This window comes from Amblyomma americanum, chromosome 5 (genome assembly GCF_052857255.1).
Source record: "Amblyomma americanum isolate KBUSLIRL-KWMA chromosome 5, ASM5285725v1, whole genome shotgun sequence".
Classification (NCBI taxonomy): Eukaryota; Metazoa; Arthropoda; class Arachnida; order Ixodida; family Ixodidae; genus Amblyomma; species Amblyomma americanum.
The window spans coordinates 8,070,172-8,093,246 of NC_135501.1; the positions used below are offsets into that span (position 1 = coordinate 8,070,172).

At 47.7% G+C, this 23,075-nt stretch overlaps 1 protein-coding gene across 13 annotated transcripts in view; it reads left to right on the forward strand.

The window, feature by feature from the left end:
- LOC144132266 (glutaminyl-peptide cyclotransferase-like) overlaps nt 1-23,075 on the forward strand; it is a 237,140-nt gene that overhangs the window by 40,321 nt on the left and 173,744 nt on the right. For all 13 annotated transcript variants that reach the window (XM_077664576.1, XM_077664571.1, XM_077664573.1 and 10 more), the window contains one exon: nt 22,330-22,638. In XM_077664576.1, coding sequence (XP_077520702.1) covers nt 22,330-22,638 — 309 coding nt within the window. The remainder of the gene's footprint in view (nt 1-22,329; nt 22,639-23,075) is intronic.

Consider the following 23,075-nt stretch of genomic DNA (forward strand, 5'->3'; position numbering starts at 1 on the left):
AAATAAATTAAAAGAACGTCTTCTTGGGCGAGTTGGTCACAATTCATCTTTAGTACTAGGCGCGAACACACAGAACACAAGGAAGGGAACAGGACAAAGCGCCACTTACAACTGCTTTATTCGGAGGCACATCACACACACTTTCTTAAACGCAAGGAACACAATCAAATCAGGATCGATAAGCACATGCACTGGTTAAAAATTTCTTTTCCGCCTTATATAAAGATACAAATGGATCACTGACGCACATGTTTCCTTTCGCTCTGATAAAAAAAGCTTCAATTAGTTCCCGAGCTTTGGTATCTTTACTGGAAGCTAGAGTCCTCACCCCTGAAAAGTATGCCTCACAGGAACGTGACGGGCAGGACCTAATATGCTTGGGTATGTTTGGCCCTTCTTTATTTTGCTCTAGATTTCTCTCATGTTCCCTAATGCGGTCATTGACGCAGCGCCCGGTTTGCCCTATGTATGAGTAACCGCATGAGAGGGGAATTTCATACACCACCCCTACGGCGCACTTCAAAAACGGTCGCCCATGCTTAGTGCCGCATCCTTTTTCCTCTTCACGTATTCTTTCGATACGCGAGCACAGGTTTCCGAGCTTTTGGGGGGCTGAAAACACAAGCGGCACCCCATGCCTGCTTGCGACCTTCTTTAAATTGTGGGCCATCTTATGTACATAGGGCACCACTACTGGTCTCACCACCTCTTCTCGAGGGGGACCTTCCCCAGCTCTAACCACCACAGTCTTCATTTTTTGCAGTAGGCTTTTGCCAACTGCCATCACAACCGAATCAGGGAATCCGGCTGAAGACAGCCTGGCCAATTGGTTCTGAAAGCTAACCTGCATCCTGTGAGGACACGATTTCCTGAGGGCAGATTTAAGGCAAAGTGAAGCAATTCCTCTTTTTATCAACTTCGAATGGGTAGAGTCATACGGCAGGAGCCCTTTTCTTGCACGAGGAGCATATCCCCAACAAAGCTGATCCTCGCAAAACTGAATATTTATATCTAGAAACTGCAGGCAGTTACCCTCAGGCACTTCACAAGTGAATTCCAACAAGGTGGCGGTTTGGGCTTGTTGGTACTGCATGACGTATAAAATAGCGCAACATCAGACAAGGACATGAAAGAACACACACGAGCGCTAACTTGCAACAGTTTAGTGGCTTCTGAGAAGCCACTAAACAATTGACTGTCTGCCGCGCTTGCGCAATGTATCGCCATGTCATATATATCTACAGGCTCTCTTCCGCAATAAACTGTTGCAAGTTAGCGCTCGTGTGTGTTCTTTCATGTCCTTGTCTGATGCTGCGCTATTTTATACAAGTGAATTGCAAGCCATTTCCATGTTGTCGGAATAAGGTTAAAATATCATGCACACTCTCTTCAAAGTTCAAACTTCCGGCTTTTGTAAAAAATATCAAAAAACCGTCCACGTATCTGAACACCTTAAAAACATGCCTAGACGGTAAAACCTGATGTAAAACTTGATCCATTTTTGAAAGAAAAATATTACACAATACCGGCGCCACACAGGATCCTATACATATGCCGGCTTTCTGCAGAAAACACTGCTGGTCAAATGTTATGAAAGTCGATTGCAAGTAAAACTAAAAGGGTTAAAAAATTGTCAATAGAAACTCCCACAGTATTCTGAAAGGAAATGGGGTCGTTTTTTTCTATACACTCTCGGACTGCAGCAAATAGGGCCTTGTGAGGAACAGAGGAAAATAAATCCACCACATCCACGAAAAAGGCGTGCCCCACATCACATTGCGATTTCAGGAAGTCACAAACTTCATCAGAATTCTTTGTAAGAAATGGGTCGCCTATTTCAAGTTTACTTCAATGCTTCAACAAGAACTGGCGTAGCTCCTTCTGCCACGACCATTTTTCTGTGACTATTGTTCTAAACGGCATACCTTGCTTATGGGTTTTTTACTGAAAAGAAAGCCTTCAAAGCATTATTCTTACATTTTGCTATCTGTTCGCCAAGACGGTCGAAACCAAACTGCTCACATAGTGCAACAGCTCTGTTCTTAACTCTAGTTGCTTTTACTTTAACAGACACAAAATTCTTTTCTAGTGCCTGCGCGGCTCTTTCCGAGAAACTATCTGCAGATAACACAACAAAACCGCCCTCCTTATCGGCTTGTAAGAGTTTAAGGTTGTTACTTCTGAAGTATGTCACAGTGTCTCCGGTTGAAGTTTCCTTGTGACGTGAATGCACCCGGTCGCCGGACTTGAGAAGGCAGTTAACGCCTTCAATTAGGCACATCACTTGCTCCTCTGTTTCCGCCTTGCTGGCAATTCGTCAATTGATAGCAAGCAGTTCATGCGGCGGCACTCGCGGTTCAAGTCCACACTTGGGTCCCTTTTCCAAAACAGATGATATCTTGTCGGGCAGATGAATGTCCCCTTCAACCACCACCCCACCCTCGTTCATGCGGTTCTTCTTCTTACTTTCCTTCAGCAATTTGTCTAGCATGCAGACCCACAGTTGTCCAGTCATTTGGGAAGCTGACCTCTTCACGGACCGAAAATTCTTCTCAGCTAGCCAGGTAGGGTATTGTTTTTGACAGGTGATGCATAGGAGATCGTTTAGCAGGTGAATATAACGCCACAGTTCAGACCTGAGGATCATACTTATGCGCTTCAAATGGCCCCAGTAGGGTCGAACTGGCCGGAAAAGAGCACTTACTTCGGCGGGTTCCAATCCATTCCTGATACAAAAGGCGATGTTTCTTGTGCGACAGGTGTATGCGACAGCAGATGAAATCCACTGTTCCATGAATCACGGAGATGACACACACATAGAAAGGCCGGCCCACTGTACGAGAAATATAGCTTAAAAGAACGTCTTCTTGGGCGAGTTGGTCACAATTCATCTTTGGTACTAGGCGCGAACACACACAGAACACAAGGAAGGGAACGGGACAAAGTGCCCCTTACAACTGCTTTATTCGGAGGCACATCACACACACTTTCTTAAACGCAAGGAACGCAATCAAATCAGGATCGATAAGCACGTGCACTGGTTAAAAATTTCTTTTCCGCCTTATATAAAGATACGGATGGACCACTGACGCACATGTTTCCTTTCTCTCCGATAAAAAAAGCTTCAATTAGTTCCCGAGCTTAGGTATCCTTACTGAAAGCTAGAATCCTCGCCTCTAAAAAATATGCCTCACAGGAGCGTGACGGGCAGGACCTAATATGCTTGGGTATGTTTGGCCCTTCTTTATTTTGTTCTAGATTTCTCTCATATTCCCTAATGCGGTCATTGACGCCGCGGTTATGTAGCAAGAGTCTTCAGCAGCTGGCTTTGCCACCTCCGAAAGTGTCAGCAAAAAGAAAAAGAAAACATTTGAGATAGCATCATCAAATTGCTGATGCATTCATCAGGTCATCGCTTCTGTAGCACGCACTCCGGTTCTTAAACTGCTGCCATAACATCATGTTTTCAGCATAGTGAGATTGCAGTATTTCTCACAAGGTAAGCGCCAGCCGTAAGCAGTCTTATGCACTTTGATGACAGCAAGGACTCGGCCGAGACAGCTGCAACCCAAACACACCTAATTCTGCTACTGACCACTATGCTAGATCTTCCAGAGTGGCACTGCAGGCAAGTTGTGGTGAAAATGAATGCGCAGGCTGGACCCGTGCTCAAATATCCGTTTTATAAAAAGCAATGAGAGAAAATAAGCTCGTTAATTGGTCAGAAAACAGCCGCTAACAAGGTTTATTAGCGGCCGCCATCGATCGCAGAGGGTTTTAGTGTCTCGATGTTCCAGCCAAGCTTTGAAGTGATAACCAGTAAAATAGCGTCCATGCTAAGCCCAAATACCAATCGCCAGAAAGCACAAATACCAAGCGAGAATGTGAGGCTATTGGCCGGAAAACAACCGCTGCGAGCAGGGCTCGCGCAGCCATTCGTGCCCCCTCTCCGACAGCTTTGGCTGGAGTTTCGTGACCGAAAGAAATCTTGAAGGATTTTCCGCGCTTAGCCGTGCGTTGCTCAGCCATGTACAGAGAAAAGGGGATCCTGGTGGTTGAGCTGATGCTGAGCGTTTGGACCGTTAAGGCCCCTCGGCGGAGGCAACACACCAAACCACTTTGGCCCCAGCTTCCTGTAGACATCTCCGGCCTCACCCGACGGGGGAAATCAGCAGTCACCTTTTCCTGTCCTCCTCTCCACCTTTCAATTTCCTGTTGTCTCTTTTTCACAGTTCTCCTGTCCCCTTCTCTCTTCTTGGTTTTTCTCTTTTTCCTAGTAGCTAGGGGTACCTTATATGGAGTAGCTACCCTGGGATGCCCCATATTTGGTTATAGTCATGGTGTACAGCTGGCGTGGGCAGGACTTTCTTGCAGGCTCCTGTCCCGTCTCCTTCTTGGGCTCCATGGTGGATGGCTGGCACCACAACTAAACGGCATATTTTTCATGGCCCCCTCTTTCCCACAAAATGTTCGCCCTCACAAAAGAGCGCGGAATGAAGTCACAGCTGAGTTTTTCAAGAAAGCAAAAGAAACATTCTCAAAGTTCCATGTCCTTCATAGTGACAAAACTGAGAAAAACTGCACAAACTATGTCCCCTTTCTTAGTCTTGAAATGTATAACTGATGGTTTGGGTCCAGGATACAAACTATCAGAGATGCCCTCTAGTGACCTACTACTGGAACTCAGACAGTGTGCAATACTCCAAACCTAGTGTCCATTGGGGATATCTCTGTGTCAATCACTGCGCACTGTAGCCTAAACACTGTCCGTGGTGTGATTTCTGATCCAGCTCACTGAGGAAGAGCTGCTGGAAGGTCTCAAGGAGCACAATGTCATAAATGTACACCTTATCAAACTAAGGAAGGAAGACAAAGAAATCCCAACAGAACGTCTAGTCCTGACAGTCATCTCGAGCACACTCTTGGACTCCATAGATGTAGGGTACTTGAAATTAAACGTCAGTCATTACATCCCAAATCCACGAAGGTGTTTCAACTGTCAAAGATATAATCATGGGCCACAAAGCTGCCGTGGGCACAAAACTTGCACTAAATGCGCCTCAAGGAGAAGTACCTCACTGTGCAAACTGTGAAGTAATCACCCCGCATATTCAAGGTCGTGTGTTTCATAGAACGACGAGAAAAAGATTATTACAATGAAGACAAAACAAATTATCACAATTAAGGAAGCGCGACGACTTTTCCATGGGAAGAATACTTTCAACTTTTCCACAAAAACAAACTTCACTGATGTGGTGTGCAGGGGGGGTGCACCACACAGCACTCCAGCACCTGCCCGGGCCACTCTTACTCGAGCCTATGGCAGGGCCATTCACGCCCTGGGCGGGGACAGCGAAGGCTGCTCTGCCATCTCCAAAGCAGGGAGCGCCGGCCCATGAGTCGGCACCCCGCAGGACTTCTCCCCGCCGAGGGAGGCCTGAAACTCGCACATTCGCGGCTTCTCCGCAGTCCTGTGTCTAGCGTCTGTCCTGTGTGTTTCTGCTCTTGGTCCTTTGTATTTTAACGCTAGTAATATGTCGCAGTCTGTGTACCTACCGGATGTTCACAAGTGGCTTCTCGTCATTCCGACACTCTGCGCTCTTTCATTTGCTCTTCCTACCACGATGATCCCCAGTGTGCCCATGCCGGATTCTTGAAGACCTTCACCCGTCTACGACAGCGGTACTACTAGCGTGGGATGGCCCGTTATGTCCACCAGTTAGTTCAGTCCTGCACTGCATGCCAGCGGCGAAAACATCCACCTCGCCAACCTGCCGCTCCTATGCAGCCGCTGCCTTGCCCAGTGCAGCCCTTCGAGCGTGTTGGCATCGACCTCTACGGCCCTCTTCTCAGCATATCAACCGGGAACCACTGGAACATCATTGCCATCGACCACCTCACACGCTGCGCTGAAACGTCGCCTTTACCATCCGCTACAGCCCACGACATTGCATCCTTCATTCTCCATCAAATCATTCTTCGCCATGGTGCGCCCAAAAAGCTGCTCAGTGATAGGGGTCCGGCCTTCCTCTCTGAAGTTGTAGAACCTCTCATTCAGGAATGCAACATCGTTCACCACACCAGCTCCGCCTACCATCCTGAGATGGTCGAGCGTTTTAACCGCACCCTCGGCAACATGCTGGCCATTTATGTTGCTTCCGACCATTGTAACTGGGACCATGTTCTTCCTTTTGTCACATACGCTTATAACTCCGCTGCTCAAGCCACCATTGGATTCTCTCCGTACTTTCTCCTGTACGGCCGTGAGCCTTCTTGCACAATGGACACCATTCTACCTTACCGCCCTGATGCTTCCGAATTTACAACTCTTTCTCAAGCCGCAACTTATGCCGAAGAATGCCGACAGCTTGCCCGGTCCTTCACTTCTCACGCCCAGCAGCAGCAGAAAAGCACCCGTGATCCCCCTGCACTCCCTCCCGTTTACCTTCCTTACTCTTTGGTCTGGCTCTGGGTACCCTCCTCAGGTGCCGGCCTTTCCTCCAAACTTGTTAGCAAGTACCAGGGACCCTACCGTATTCTTCGGCAGACATTCCCCGTCAATTACCTCATCGAACCCCTTATGCCATCCTCTGATCATCGTCGCCGAGGCCGCGCCATTGTCCAAACGACCCGCCTCAAGCCATACTATGACCCCACCGTCGTCACATTGACCTAGGCCACCAGGATGGCGCCGTTTTGCCCGGGGGAAATTATAAGACTGGCCTCCGGCTTTGGAATCTTGAGAGGCTGGCGCTTAACGAAGAAAACGACGAGAAGCGCCGAACGCTCCGAAGCTCGAGCGCCGAACACTCCGTCCCTCATGCGTGCTCTGGACTGAACGCTGCCTCGGGTCTGTGCCTGGACTGTACTGCTGGTTGTTCGCGACGCTGTGCTTTGCAAGACGTTCCTTATTACAAGCTGCTTTTCTATCCTCTTTATTCACTTTCAACATCCATTGGGCACCCTTTCTTCTAATTTTCTCATTAACCAAATAGGATGCCTCCCTTCTACACTTTATGAAGGCATCGAATTTTCTGTCTACTTCAACTTCTAGTTCCCCCCTCTTCTTGGAATATCTATGTTCCCTGGACGCTTCCTGACATTTCTCTATCGCCCTCTTGACCTCCTCATCCCACCAACTCTAAAGTTTGCGTCTTTTCCCTCTTAGCTTTACTCGTACCTTAGCTAGCTCTAGCTCCAGTAATCGAGTTAATTTGGTATAAGTACATTCTGTTTCATTGTCCTCAAAAATTACTTCCCCAGCTTGTTTGGCTGCTGCTTCCAATTGCTTTTCCAAGTAAAAATTCCCCTCTAATTGTTCACCTCGCTTCAGTCCTACATTGGTTTCTCTTCTGAAACTCAACTTGATACGCTTGTGGTCACTACCTAGACTTCTGGAATCATGTTCATCTATGCTCATTACCCCTAATCTATTATGCATCCTCTGTGACATTTGTGCATGATCTATCGTCAAGTGCAGACTCCCTGCCTCCCATGTTATTAGACCCTCACACTTCTCGGTACTGTTGCATACAAATAAGGGGCAATTCGGGCTAGTTGGTACATTCTTTGTATGGAAACCGTGCAGCAGACTGGACCAAGAAAGGTCCGTGTGTGTCTTCCTTTCTTGGTCCCGTCTTCTGTGCGGTTTCCATGCAAACAACTAAATCATGCCTGTCACACATGTCCTGCAGCATGCTTCCTATCGAATCTGTGTACCCATCCAGGTCTTCTATATGTGCGTTCATGCCGCCTAATATAATTATGTTGCCCTGTCCTCTTAGCTCATCAATGTCGCTTGCAATACATTCTAACATTTTCCTGTTTTGCTCTTTGGCATTAGCTCCTGTCCACAGGATACAAAGTCAAGGAGTGTTTGCTTCCCTGCCACTTTTCCTTTTAGCCATTAATATTCCTTGCATCCCAGTTTAACCCTTTGAAAATTCATACCTTTATGAATGAATGCCCCAATTCCACCCCCCTTTCTGCTGCCCTGTTCTATTGCAATATTCCCATGCATAGTCTGGGTTACAGGGTGGTTGTTCCATGTCTCTAAGATGCATTTCCACTAAACCATATACCATTAATTCCTCCTGCCTTAACTGTTCTTCTATTTCCTCCCATTTCAATCTATTCCTGCCACCTTGCATGTTATTGAAACCTATATCTGAATTAACTTGGCCCTGGCGCTTGTGTATATTCCTTCTCTTATGGGTTCACCGTCCCTTTGATCTTGGTTCTTCCCTCTCTACACTGGTTCCCTCAGAGCTCTGGGTCCCCTCAAAAAAGCTGTTGCCTGGTGACCTATCCTGCTACCCACCCTCTTGCCAGTGGCACCACCGTAGTGAATGCCATCCTGTGCAAAAGGGTGAGGCCTGACCTCGTACGCTTCTCTGTTAACTTCCATTACCTCGTATCTTAGTTGTCGACCCATTAACCTAATTACACGGTTAGCCTCAACGACCCTCCTTTCCGTTTCGCCAGCCTGCCTCTGGACCTCTGGGATTGTGCATATGGTCACATGCACACTCTCAGAGGCCTCTCTAAGCCTGCACATCGCCACTTTAACTGCTTCTCGAGATTCTGGCTCCTCCCCTTCAGCACACCCCTGAGACCAGCATGGATAACGACAAGGCGTTCGCCATCCATGTTGCCCCACACCACCTCCTGGGCTTTGGCCATTGCATCTACCATGCACTTCCCTGACTGGGCCTCCACCTGCACCCGCCTGTCCGCCTTCACTGTCGTCAAAATGCCTCCCTCAACCCTCGCTACGTTCGAGTCCCCGACTACCAGAACCCTCCTGCGCTCTAACCGTTCGCTTCCTAACTGCGACTGTTGCCCTCCGGATTGCACTAGCTGTGTCTCCCGCCTCCGTACGCTACTGTCGCGAGTCTCCGTGCCCGTTTTTACCTCTCTCTCTTCCCCACTCAAAGCCTGCTGCGCTACAGCACTGTAGGATCGACAAACCTCGTCTCCCACCTGACACTGCTCTGAACTGGGGTGCCCTGCCGGCCGCTACCTGAGCGCTTCTACCTGCTTTTCTAGCTGGGCCCGCTTTTTCCACTCTTCTTTTCAGCTCGCCCACAATTCGCTCTAACAGGTCGGCATTAGCCTGCTCCCTCTTAAGCGACTCGGCGACCTGAGTTTCTAACTTACTCCGTTCCTCTCGTTCCACCATCAGGTCCCCTTTGAGTTCCTTAACCCTAGCTGCCCATTCCCCTTTCAACATTTGAATGGCCTCCTCAAAACGCTTACATATCTTGCATGCGAAGCTAGCCCCATCTGGCTCGGCTAAGCTCCTGAACTCGGTCTTGTCTAAATATCACCAACAGTCGCACTCCTGGGACTGCACTAACTCCCCGTCCACCTTCACTTTGCTAGCTTGCCAACCCATCGTCCGCCCTACTACGCATCGTAAACGCCCGCCAAAATTCCTACATAAAAACCTTCGGCACTACGCATATAAAAGCCCTCCAAAGTTCCTATACAAAAACCTTCGGTACTATGCAACGTAAAAGCCCGCCAAAATTCCTACAGAAAAAACTTTCGGCACTATGCAACATGAAAGCCCGCCAAAATTCCTACACAGAAACATTCGGCACTACGCAACGTAAAAGCCCACCAAAATTCCTGCATAAAAACCTATGGCACTACGCAACATAAAAGCCCGCCAAAATTCCTACACAAAAACCTTCGGTACTATGCAACGTAAAAGCCCGCCAAAATTCCTACAGAAAAAACCTTCGGCGCTATGCAGCATAAAAGCCTGCCAAAATTCCTACACAAAAATCTTCGGCACTACGCAGAGTAAAAGCCCGCCAAAATTCCTATACAAAAACCCTCGGTACTATGCAACGTAAAAGCCCGCCAAAATTCCTACAGAAAAAACCTTTGGCACTATGCATCATAAAAGCCCGCCAAAATTGCAGCAAGACTTTCATTTGCGCTAGTTGGTTGTAGCTAGACATTGTTTACGCAAAAAGCGTACAGGCGCTAAATGTACGCTTTTTGCGTAAACCATGTCTAGCTACAACCAACTAGCTCAAATGGCGCCTGTCCTGTCTTGAGTGTGCTTGTCTTCGTCTTTTAGCGCCTGTACGCTTTTTGCATAAACCATGTCCGCCAAAATTCCTACATAAAAAACCTTCGGCACTGCGCAACGTAAAAGCCTGCCAAAATTCCTACCCGAAAACCTTCGACACACACACTTCCGCTAGCCTTCCTACCCTTAACTCGGTTTAAAACTACCGCCCCTACAGCATGTACAAGCGCAAATACCAAAAAGCACTTAGCTTCGGACGTAGTCGCTGGAGCTCCGAAAAAAACGTCCTCCGACAACGTCTCGAGCCGGTTTGAGCCGCCAATAGCGTGATGCGACCATCCGCTCGTGCAGAAAAAAGTTGAACCAACTTGTGCGCACAGGCGGATGCGTTCATGCGCTCCATTGCTCGGTCCTTGCGCAGCCCTTGCGCGCTGTCGCAACGACACGTGCGCATGCGGGAAAAAAGTGATCGTACAGCGCCCTTTACTTCCTCTTTCGTTACTGGCGGGATGACGCATTGCTGTGCGCTACTGCCTCTCTCATTAACTTTCTGATGACATTGACTGCTGTATAGGTTGGCGTAGAACTCTTCGGCTACTTTAACTATCTTATCCATATTCGTTATTCTTCATTCAATTTTTACTCCACTTAGCCTGAAGGCGCTACAGCAGGGAGGTTACAATGATGAAAAAAACACATCTTCATTCATACAGCACACTTGCTGACCTGAAACAACTATTCATACACTGATAGAATGTACAAAAAATTAATTTGCATACATATTAGTTCTGGTACGGTGTTCCAAAATCTTAAAGCAGTGATCAATGTGAGAAGAGACATAATGGGGCCTGTGTAGATATTTTTCCTTTTGAATGCCGGTTTTATCATTAAATATTTGATACAGCAGTTTAAGGCGCAATTTTCTTCTTCAAGAAGAAAGACTTTCCCACCCTAATTCGTTTTTCATGTCGGTACAGCTATCACCTCCTGAGTATCGGCGTAAGACGAACTTTGCAGCTCTGTTTTGGAATTTTTCAAGCTTATTGCTCAGTGTTATTTGCCATGGGTTCCCCACCGCACATGCGTATTCGAGCATGAGTCGAACGCATGTGACAAGACAAAAGAAGTTGATTTTAGGTGAGGCTGCGTGTGACCAAGATTTCGTTCTAAAAAGTTTAGGGTCTTTGCAGCCTTTGCGACCACCGTGTCAATATGAGTATTCCAAGAACAATCGGCCGAGAATGTCACACCCATATGTTTATACTGTGATTTTTGCTTCAGTGTATCGTTGTTGATGGCGTACTGGGATGTTAACTTTGTTTTTTTTATGTGTGAAGGTAACATGAACACACTTTTTGGTGTTTAACTTTATTCTTTACCTCGCTAATGACATCTTACTAATGACATCGTCCTCTGTCTCTTAATGCATATGTCTGGTTTTTGCCCATGCCTAGCTTCCTCTTCACTACTTTTGGCTAGACTTCCTTATGTCGGCTACCTTGCGCTTATTTGTTAACTTTGATAACTCTCTACGTGTAGGATTAGACTCGTTCATGCTTTGGCATTTCTTAATCCAATCTTCTCCTTAGATAGCTTGCTGGTATCCCGTCAAACCATACTACTGTGGGATGTCGTTTCTGCTAAAGGACGAATCCCAACATAGAAATGTAACAACTGTTTATTCGATTAGCGATAGCAGTGGACGAGCATACCAACACTACGCTCGTCTTGGTAGCGGAAGGAAGAAAGCTGCCCTTCCCAGCTGGGCAGCCTTTTTCTGTAGCCACCGTCGGTGACGCATGCCTGGGGTGATGCAGTGGTGGTGCTGTGTTTTATCAGTAATGTTGTCCAGCTTGTGGCTGTGTTACACTGGGCTGGATGATAAGGCCAGGTTGTGTCCGAGCCAGATTGAGTCCGGGTGGCACATGATGGCTGCTTTGAACTGTCGGTGGAAACGCTCTATCATCCCGTTGGCGCAGGGGTAGTAGCTGATGGTCCTCGAACGCTCGAACCCGATGGTCGGCCCGAAGAGCCTGAAAAGGTGCGATTCGAACTGTCGTCCTTGGTCAGTGGTGACGCGGCGAGGGGGCCCGCAGCGAGCAATCCCGCCAACGAAAAAGGCTGAGGCGACATCTTATGTGGTGATTCCCTTGAGGGGCCATGCCTCAAGCCATCGAGCATACCGATCAATGGCGGTGAGGCAGTAGCGATAGGCGAGCTGGGGGAAAGGGCCCTATGATATCCAGGTGGACGTGTTGAAACCGACCAGAGGACTGGACGAATGCTCCGAGTAGTGAACTGACATGCCTGGTGACTTTAGCGCGCTGGCATTGAATGCAGGAGCGTGCCCAGGTGCGGCAATCGCGTTGCATGGACGGCCAGACATAGCTTTCGGCCATGAGGCATGTAGAGGCATGTATGCTGGCATGGCTTAGATTAAGCAGCTGGTTGAAGAGGCCACTGCGATGGGAAAGGGGCACTTAAGGCCTGCTTCGTGCTGTTGACGTGTCGCAGTAGATAGTCATTGTCGATCCAGGTATGGAGTCTTGTTGCAGTTGTAGTGAGGACCCGCCCTTAAGAAGTTCTTGCAGTTCGACGTCCGTAGTCTGAGCCTCGATGAGGACGTCGGCTGTTATCTGTGAAGAACTCATAGCTGCCACACGTGAAAGCGCGTCGGTGACTACGTTGTCCTTCCCGCTGACATGTTGGATGTCGGTGGTAAAGTGGGCAATGAACGAGAGCTGGTTCTGCTGGACCGGCAGGAGTTTGTCGCGGTGTTGAGAGAAGGCGTAGGTCCGAGGTTTATGGTCGGTGTAGATAGTGCAGTGCTGTGCTTCGAGAATGTGGTGAAAGTGTTGAACTGCTTCGTATATCGCCAGAAGTTCTCTGTAGTAAGCTGGCGAACTCGATGGGGCGCGCCTGGGGTGGTCCGGGTGTAGTGCACAGTGGTGTGCTGCACATCACGTGGAAACCCGCTAGGGCGTGTCAAACCGGGAAATTCGGCGAGGATGGTGTGGTACAGTGAATGATTTTCAACACAGAGTACTTTGATGGTTGGCTGGTGGGTAGTCTTGCACTGTCCTGGCGAAGAATGTCTGTTGTCGCGTTGATGAGACGGTCGTGGCGGCAGTCCTGAAGGAGGTTTAGTGTGCCAAAAAGTCTGAGCCGATGATTGGCTTGATGACGTCGGCGATGACAAAATCCGATGAAGGCCACGGCGTAGGCTTTTAAACTGGATGTGCAGGCGGAGCGAGCCGTCAGTCTTGATTGTGGACTTGTTTGCCGCGCTGAGCTCGAAAGACGTAGGAGGATGGGTACCTTGAAGATGGGCTCATGGGCAGCAGCAAATGCCGGAACCACTGTCGACAACGAACCACTGCTTTGTAATTTGGTCGGTGACGAAGATGCGACGGCTTCCAGGTTGGCAGCTCGCTGCCGTGTCCATGAGCTGCCGTTGGCGTTTCCCTTATGTCCAGTGGAGCAGGGTGGTCGACATTGTCATGCTCTGACCCCAAAGCGTCGATGGTAGTAGCACCGGTCATCATCACCAGGCTGCTGCGTTGGCAAATATTGATCCAGGCGTCGTTGAATGGAGCTGAGCTGTCAGTTGATATCGTCGATACGGCGCGCAAGCTCTGTGGTGTTCAGCGGTGCGTTGACAGCCTGGACGGTGGGTGACAACTGCAGCAAAGAGACCTCGATGACGCGATCAGCGATTCTGGCAAGTTAATCGAGAGGTAGCGTAAGCTGAGCCTGCAGAATTGCCTGGACGTGCGGTGGAAGTCGTTGAAGCCAAAATGCTCGCAGTAAGGAATCCTGGACTTCCATGGTGCCTGCGAGAGCACGCATGTGGCGGAGGAGCTACGAAGGCTGCAGACTGTAGTTGTCGCACCTTCTGGTCTTCCGAGAATGACAGGCGGCGGATGAGTTCAGTCTTGAGGTGTTCGTAAAGGTTGGCCGTTTATGGGTTGCCAAGGACCTTGTTGGCATAGCGGGCATTGAGGTGGGCGATGACATAATCGTAGCGGGTCCGGTTTTGCGTGACGTGTACGGGGGAGAACTGGGCCTCGATTTGGCGAACCATACCTCGGGCGAGTTGACCCAAAACGGCGGAAGCTTGACGACACGCCAGATGTGAGGAGCAGCGTGCGGGATGCCATCTGCCGGGGTCCTGACATCCTCGGCGGAGCCAGCAGGATGCTTCTGCACGGAAGCATTGAGTTGGCCATGCTGTTCCTGAAGCTGTTGGTCTTGCTCGTCCATGGCGAAGCGTTTTTGTCCGTTTTCTGGGTCACCAGATGTGGGATGTCGTTTCTGCTGAGGGATGAATCCCAACATAAAAATGTAGCAACTGTTTATTCAATTAGCGATGGCAGCGGACGAGCATACCAACGCTATGCTAGTCTCGGTAGCTGAAGGAAGAAAGCCGCCATCCCCAGCCGGGCAGGCTGTTTTTGTAGGTACCGTCAGTTATGCAGCGGGGGCGCTGTGTTTTATCGGTAACGCAGTCCAGCGTGTTACGCTGGGCCGGATGATAAGGCGGAGGCTGCGTGGAAATATGCGCAGAGTGTGTCGCCACACTACCATCTACTTGCAATAGTAGCTTGGTTTGGGCTAGTTGGTAACAGTTTTTTTAAAACACAGTGCAAAAAAGACACGGACGGCACAGATGTGGACGGGAGAGTGCTAACTCGCAACTTTATTTTAGAAAACTCACCACGTTGAATATATAAGAGCCGAACACCACTATTAGTTGATAGTGGTGCTCGGCTCATATACAACAGAAAAAAAATAGCAAAAATTATTAAACATATTCAATCAGGAAATAGAAGAATAGAAATGTAGAATGCACGTTGTTTGTGTTACTATGCCAAAAATTTATATTCTAAGTTAGAGCTGTTCATGCTAAATTTTGCTGTCAGAAAAAAATAAAAAAACATGTCAGTCGATTTGGGTAATTAGGCCAAATGCAGATATATGCGCTACCATGATGTGTTTCGTTGCTGCGCCGCTCTGCTAGGTTAAGGTGGTTGTTGGTGTGTGTGTTTTTTCATGCAAAAGTGAAAGGAGGACATGGCCGCCGTCCACCGGGTGGCTCACTTGCCAAGGTGGGCAGGTGAGCAGTGGCACAAGGCAGGTGCTTGGGTTGGGTTGAAACCTGTGTTACTCATCTTGAGCAGCCTGTCACGATTAAATGGGCTGCTGCATGACACTGTAGGCAGGTTGCCCACCATCCGGTGGGCAGCCTGCCACAAAGCCGGCTTCAGACAGACATACAATGCCCAAATGGAGGGAATGGTCTCTATATGTGCTAGCGCACTATAAAGAAATTAATTGCTCACACATAGCACTTTGTGCTATTCTGCAGAGCAGTGCCATTGTGGGCTTTAGACTGTCTTGCAGGTAGCTGTGTCCACTACAGTGCTGGTGGCACGGAATTGTTTAGAACATGACTGGTACCTTGAGAGAGGCCCTGAAAGCAGTGGACCTCTTGGACAGCTGCGGAGATGAAAGTTGCAGACAGGCGCCTGTCCTGGCCGAGAAGAGCAGTCATCTCTGTCCGGACTGAAATAAGATGAATGGACATCATTTCACATAAAGCTTGCAGGATTGCTCCATGTTGGCAGGCCTCGTGCAAAGTTTAAAAATACTCCCTGATGCCGCTGACGATTCTTTAAGTGAACTACAGTCGTTATTTGCACAGCTGCAGGAGCAGTAGCCCCCCCGATTGCTGAGAATGGGGCATTTGTGAGCATCACAGTCAGGTTGTAAAGTTAGTTAGTTGGCCCGTGAAGGCCACGACTGCGGCCTTCTTGATGGTGCAAAAAAATCATTGTACACATAGTGTTGAAAGAAGGTAGGGCTTCCATGGTCCAACCTTACCATCGCATGCTGCAAAATGAACCCCGACCCTATGAGATTTCGTCATACCTTAGATTTCATTAGATTAATGCTTATTCTAGAATCACATCAACATCTTGACGTCCACCAGTGCGGATTTATAAAAGCATGTTCTACAAATGACAACCTAATCCACGTTCAAAACGCAGTCCGCGAAGAATGTATGTTAGCCGAACTGCTAATCATGACTGAATTACGAACTAGCCCAAAATTCCACTTTGCTCATGTTCATACACAAGCAACACTGTCTGGCAGTATTTTTTGACATGGAAAAAATCTTGTGATACCACCTGGTGGTTTGAAATTCTTCGCGACCTAGCATACCTAGCCATCCTCGGCAGGATGCTTAATTGCTTGAAAGATTTTCTGCCTGACTGTTCATTTCATGTATGCCTAGGTTCCACCATATCGGGAAAATTCATTAAAATGTAAATGTAAAAAATGCATGTAAATGTAAGAATGTATGTAAATGTATAAAAATGTGAATGTAAAAATCATCATCATCATCATTTATTTTCCCTTAAAGGACCCAATGGGGCATTACATAAGGGGGGGGGGGAACAAATGGTAATAACGGGTCACAAAGATAGAACACAAATATAAATGGCAAGCACAAATAAACACAGTAAACGTATTGAAATTACCAAGACAATAAATAGGTAAATAAAAGGCATTCTACAGGAATTGAGGAGAGAAATAAGCAGTCAATAAGTGTTTAAATTTTACTGAGTTGGTTTCATTGACTATAACGTCAGGGAGTACATTCCACTCCAAATAACAGTTGGCAAAAATGAATTATTGAAAGCTTTAATGGTACCATGAATACGCTGAACACTGTTGCAATTAAACAAATGCCGGGAGGATCTCAAGGGGGGCAGAATAAGGCTCTCACATAATTGCGGGAAATTATAATAAAGTTTGTGAAAAAGGCAAAGTCTTGCTATCTTACGTCGTGATGACAGGGGGGTTAGACTAATGGAAGATTTGATATTAGTAACGCTCAGCCGAGAATCATATTTGGATGTTATGAAATGAGCAGCTCGGTTTTGGACTGCTTCTAATGCCTGGATTAGGTATTCTTGATGCGGGTTCCAAATAGTCTATGCATATTCAAGTTTGGTACGGATAAATGTTTCATATGCGATTAGTCTAACCGTGGGCGGAGAAAATGTGAGAGATCGTCTAATGAAGCCTAGTGATTTGGAAACGCGTGCAGCAAGTGACTTGATGTGCTTTGACCAGTTCAGATTACTTGTTATTTCGACGCCAAGATACCTGTAAGATTCAACTTGCGATAGCACGGTCGAGTTTACTGAATATGAGTAGAGCAAGTTAGATCGTTGGGACACGTGCATAAACTTACATTTAGCCACATTCAACTTCATGAGCCAGGTAGAGCACCAGTTTTGGATTAAGTTTAAGTCATCCTGCAGCAGAGACTGATCACTATTAGAACAAATACGACGGTAGAGAACACAATCATCTGCGAACAGACGAATGGATGACGAAATTCCGGCGGGAAGGTCATTAATAAAGATTAAAAACAGGAGCGGGCCAAGAACTGATCCCTGAGGGACTCCAGAAGTAACATTTGTAGCGGCGGAAGGATGACTATCAATGACGGTGTATTGCGAACGATTAGTTAAAAGGCAGTGAATCCATGATAATAATAGTGGGTCCAGAGACAGGCAAGAAAGTTTAGTCATGAGGCGCTGGTGGCGAACGCGGTCAAAAGCCTTAGAAAAATCGAGGTAAATTATGTCTGTTTGAAGGCATGAGTCTAGGTTTGAGTGGAGGTCAGTCGTGAATTCGAAAAGCTCAGTTTCACATGAATAACCAGAACGAAATCCGTGTTGTTTAGAGAAGAAAAAGGAATTATTATCTAGGTGCGTTGCAATGTGAGAGTAAATTATATGTTCGATGAGCTTGCATGTATTCTATATACTTGAAATTTTCTTCAGACAGTGTGATAATGCGTGTGATAAAGCTTCTTCAGACGGTGTGATAAAGCTTCACAGATACACAGATACGTGGACGATTACCTTGTTTTTGTTGAAAACGAAGGATGCACGCAGGATGTCGTGATGACATTTGTCAGGAATGGTCAAGGACTTGCTTTCACCACGGAGACCGTTAACCAAGGTAGGATACAATTCTTGGATGTGGAGCTGAAACTTGAGCCCGGACATGTTTGCTGGCTGTATTCCCCTCGTTCCGTCAAGCCCTTACTCAGCTTTCAGTCTGGGCATTCTAAGCTGGTAAAGGATGGCATCGCCCTGTCTTGTGTTCGCGCCGCCCTCAACAAGTCGTGTGTCCATATCATTGAGGAAGGTGTGCAAGGCCAGGATTCTAGGCTTAAGGACGCTGGCTTTCCTGAGGCAACTATCGGAAGGTTATGCGAAAGGCTGATGGCCAAAATCCAATCAGAGCATAAGCGTGTTCCTTAAGAAGATGAAGTCTCGAAGCGCCGGAAGATTGCTGTCATCCCTTACGTCCACGCATTATCGCACCGTCTGAAGAAAATTTCAAGTTGATGTTGTATTTTCGTCTCGCAGAAAATTAAGCATGATTTGCCGAGCTGTGCAGCGGAAGCGAGCGGACATTTCAGAATGCACAGACCGCTGCCTTGATGCTGCAGAGCCCACGGGGGTGACGCTACCATTATGCCACTTCATTTGAGACAGCTGTAGGCATGTTTCCACGTGCTTCGATCTTTTGTTGCCTCTATTACTCATTTTCATCTCTCACTATTGGCCAAACGTGCCCTAAACACTTGAGCTACCGCCGCAGTTTCGGGTTTGTTTAATGTGGTTGTCGTTGATTTTTGCCTTGCTACTGCGAGGCACTGATGCAGCGGCAATGCATGCGCCCTGTTTGTCCTGCAGCACATTGCTTCTTCACTGGTACCTGGCTTAGTTCCTCAATTTATAAAAGAGGAAGCTGTTGCCACTAACACTTTTTGCAGGGTGTTCCAGCTCCACAAGGATTGTGGCTGCTCCTAAAGGTGCTGGATTCTGCTGCTTGGTTGCAACCCGTATATTGTGAAACAGACCGATGCCTAAATGTAATCGGGTACCAGTGAAGTCCTATAACTTGGACAGCTGGCGTGCTATAGCTGGTGTCTGTATTGCCTCATTCTCTGATTAGTGGCTGCACACGGGTACGTATAGGCCGAATTTTGCGTGCTGCGTACGCGACAGTGACGTGCTACCGCGGCATTCACGTGAGGAGGTGTGACAGAGGCTGCTTGCAGTTGCCTAAGATTTGAAGGTGCATGCAAGGTGACTACCCGAGCTTTGCTCAGCACATGACAGCACGATACGCTGCACACTCTCTCGAAACACGCATATTATCTGCGGCGTAAACGCGCCTCCAGCTGTATCAGACGAAGCGGCTTTATAGTAGAGCCTTCCCTGTGGGCTCTGCCTTAACAAGGCACTACACAAGGCGCGACCATCCAATTTTAATTATCATCAGCACAACATAGACGTCGGCTGAATGCAAGGCAAGCGGAGCAATGAGAAGGCCTATTGGGGGCCTGCACATGCGCATGGAGATTTTGAGCTTTTGCCTGGCTTGGCTAGGTGGCGTTGACACGCAGTGTTTTTCCTGTGCGTTGCACTCTGTTTATTTCTGTCTGCACTTGTATAAAGTGCCCCTTCAGAACACTGCTCAATAATAAACCCCAATCAATCAGACCACAGGTTCTTCGCTTTGAGGATATTTGCCAAATACTGGATACCTTTCCTGATGTCGCCTTAAGGCACGACCTTGGTACAGCCTTCCCATTGTATGCGACTTCACATTAACACACTTTCCTATGAAACTAACACCACACAAACACATATTGCAGGAATACCTGGTGCTACAAGAAAAATATGTCAACTACACAGAATTTTACTCTGATGGCTCAAAAATGGCAAATTATGTCAGAAGTGCAGCAGTGCAAGGCAGTTTGGAAAAAATAGCAAGAGTGCCAAACTGTGCTTAAATTTTTACTGCCGAATGTAGTGCTGTCTTTGTTGCTATGAGCAATATAATAAATGGCAATATTGAAAACAGCATCATCTGCTCGGACTGACTTAGCCTGCTCATGGCAGTGCGTTCCAAAAATGTAGTCCAACCCTTATAGGAAGCATAGTACACAACATATAAAAAGTCAACACAGGGATGTATAATAAAAATCTGCTGGGTTCCGAGCCATGTTGGAGTATATAGAGATGGAAAAGCCAGTTGTGAAATCGAGTCAACATGCCACATTAAGGCTGCATGAAATTAATGTACAGTGATTTGAAAGCTTAATGGCAGACGAATTGGCATAATGAATTAAACATCTAGCTGCACTTTGTAAAGCCTGTCCCAGGTGAATGCGAGACCTGTAGGCATCAGGAATGTTTTATAAAAGTAATTTTATGTTGTCTCCGCGCTGGACACACACACACGCGCGCACACACACACGCCTTATGTAACTTCCTGCTCACAAAACAAGACAAACCTGATTGTGAAAAATGTGGACATGGACTTAAAGTAAACCTGCATTCAATTCAGCTGTGGTTCACTGCACTGCCTGCACCGGTTCATGGTGCACTGCATCAAAACCCTCGATTCACAGCGCCCTCTGCACCGCCGCCCGCAATTGATTTGGGTGCAGCCGTGGTGCCACTTTGGTGCAAGGTACCACAGCACCAGCCACCAAGGAGGTGCAAAAAAGTTGTGCACGTGCAGACAGCTTTCAGCAGATGACGCACAGATGATGCTAACATGCTCGTAAGTATTGAAGGTGAACTGAAGGAGGTCTTCGCTGGCGTCGACAGGTCCTATGTCATATTGCGAGAAAATGACGCTGAAATATACGCGACAGCAGGTAACTTTCCGTGTTTTTTGTTGTACCTGCTACTTGTAACAGCTAGCTAAGTCTTACGTCCGTGGGCATGTGAGTTCACACCAATCATTTTTTTTTCAGACAGTGCAACAAGGGTGTGTGGGCTTTTGGAAAAATATGGGCAGGGCGAATCCGGGCGTGTTTTTCCAGCGCCAGTACCTCTGCCTGCTGTGCTAGCATGCAGGCAGATGCTGCTGGTTCGCCGCTGCCTCGTCATTCTGCTGCGGCTACAGGGATGACGGGGCGCACGCTAAGCAGTGAGGTAGCTTTTAAACTGCTTATAAAAAGCTAAATGAGCGAGGCGGGCTCTCGACGGCAATTTGTGGGTGCCCCCCTATAGGTGCCGCAAAATATGCAGGGCCTTGAAGCGCGCCGAAAGTTCTTCGAACGACTCTCTAGAGAGTCTGAAGAGCCTCATGAATTCGAAATTGAAGTAGCAGTTGCAACCACGCTTTTACAGTACTTCAGAATTCGGCTGCGATCGGTCTAAACAAGTGAGTTGTGGCGAAGGACAGCACAGAGTCGGTTTCCTCGTATTCACTGTCGGAAGAGTAGAACTACTTCATAACAAGGAACTATGTGATGTCCACATTGTCGACCATGGCCAACTCCATGGCCGACGCAAGTCTCGTTATGCACGAAAACGACTGCACACAAAAAAATACACGCGAGAGCTGAACCTCTGAACACCTTCACGGCGAGCAGACGACAAGACCAGCCCGCACGCGCTCGATTGAACATCGTCGCACATAAGTTGTGGTGCTGCTGACGTGCTGCACCTGCACCACAGAACTGGTTCCGCACTGCGCTGGCACCAGCGACACTTTTTCAGGATTGGTGCCGTGAACCAGCTCTGAATCGAATGAAGCTTAAATCAAATTTGGTTCTCACGCACAAAACTGAAAAAACTAAGCAAAAAGTACTTTACTCAGTTTTTATAATGAATGCATGCCATTTCACCCAATACAGCTCTTAGGCGGTAATGCATTTGTTGACATTCTTCATGTTAAAGCTGTTTAAGAGCAGGTTTGCTTCAAAAACTAAATTCTGACCCAGTGGTTTGCTTGATATTGTGGTACACCTCAGCCAATTTCTTATTCCCAAGAAGGCTGAGGTCTTTATTTGGTTTGTTGGGAGCCTCGAGATCCTTGCCCAGCCAAGGATGGTTACTGAGGTTACCCGACCTTCTTTAAAACTTGTACCATTAGCCATTTCTAAAGTTTCGTTTCTTTTTAGGCCTCTTTTAACATTTTTCAAATACCATGAGCTTGGCACTTGATAAGCCAATTCAACGCAACAGAGGAAGACAGATGTATTGCTCAGCCATTTACCGATTTGTGCAAGCTTTAGCTCTACAGTGGTGAAATTAAGACCTTCCCGGACATTGATGTCTAGTTAGGTGTAGGCACGCAATTCAACCGCACCCGGCGAATAATTTGTAATTGCAATCTCTAGCTCAACAGCACAAGTTAAGGTGGTAATAAGATGGCCCTTTGCGTAGTGGGTACGTGACCTGCGGCCCCTGGTCCAAGAGCAGCTCCTCTACACGGCCGAGCTGAGCGTGCGGGAGCAGGAGACCTTCCACGATGTGCTGCGCCGCATCCTGGTGCCCCGCACCGTGGGCAGCGAGGGACATGCACAGGTGCGCCACTTCGTGCGCTCCTCTTTGGAGGACCTGGACTGGCACGTGGAGGAGGACGCCTTCAAGGCCGTCACACCCCTGGGCACCAAGACATTCAGCAATGTCGTGGCCACCCTGGACCCGTTGGCCTGCCACCGACTTGTGCTGGCCTGCCACTACGACTCCATGGTGCCTATCTCATGCATGTAACCAAGAGGCTAGAAACTAACCAGAACCACTAGTTAAGCCTTACTACTAGTTACTAGTTCTACTTTCATGGGATATACACTTGGCATTAGACACCTCGTCCTTATTAGTTTCACCTATACCATTTGTGCATGTCCTTTCGCACTGCAGTTCGTCATGAACGTTAACCGACTTTCGTCGTTATTGACCAACCAAAATTAATGTCATATTGTCACGAAGTGGTGACTGCAATCCGGAGAGCAGAAAAACTGCAAAAATGGTGTCTAAGCAAAATACTTTATTTGGGCTGACTTGCGCCCACAATGGACTAATCACTCGGCGCTGGCAGAGCAGCAAGCATGCTCGGTGATTGTCGAACAGAATCCCCGCCGCTCTCAGCCGCGCTCGATTTAAATTTCATAGCGAACTTTCGAGATCAT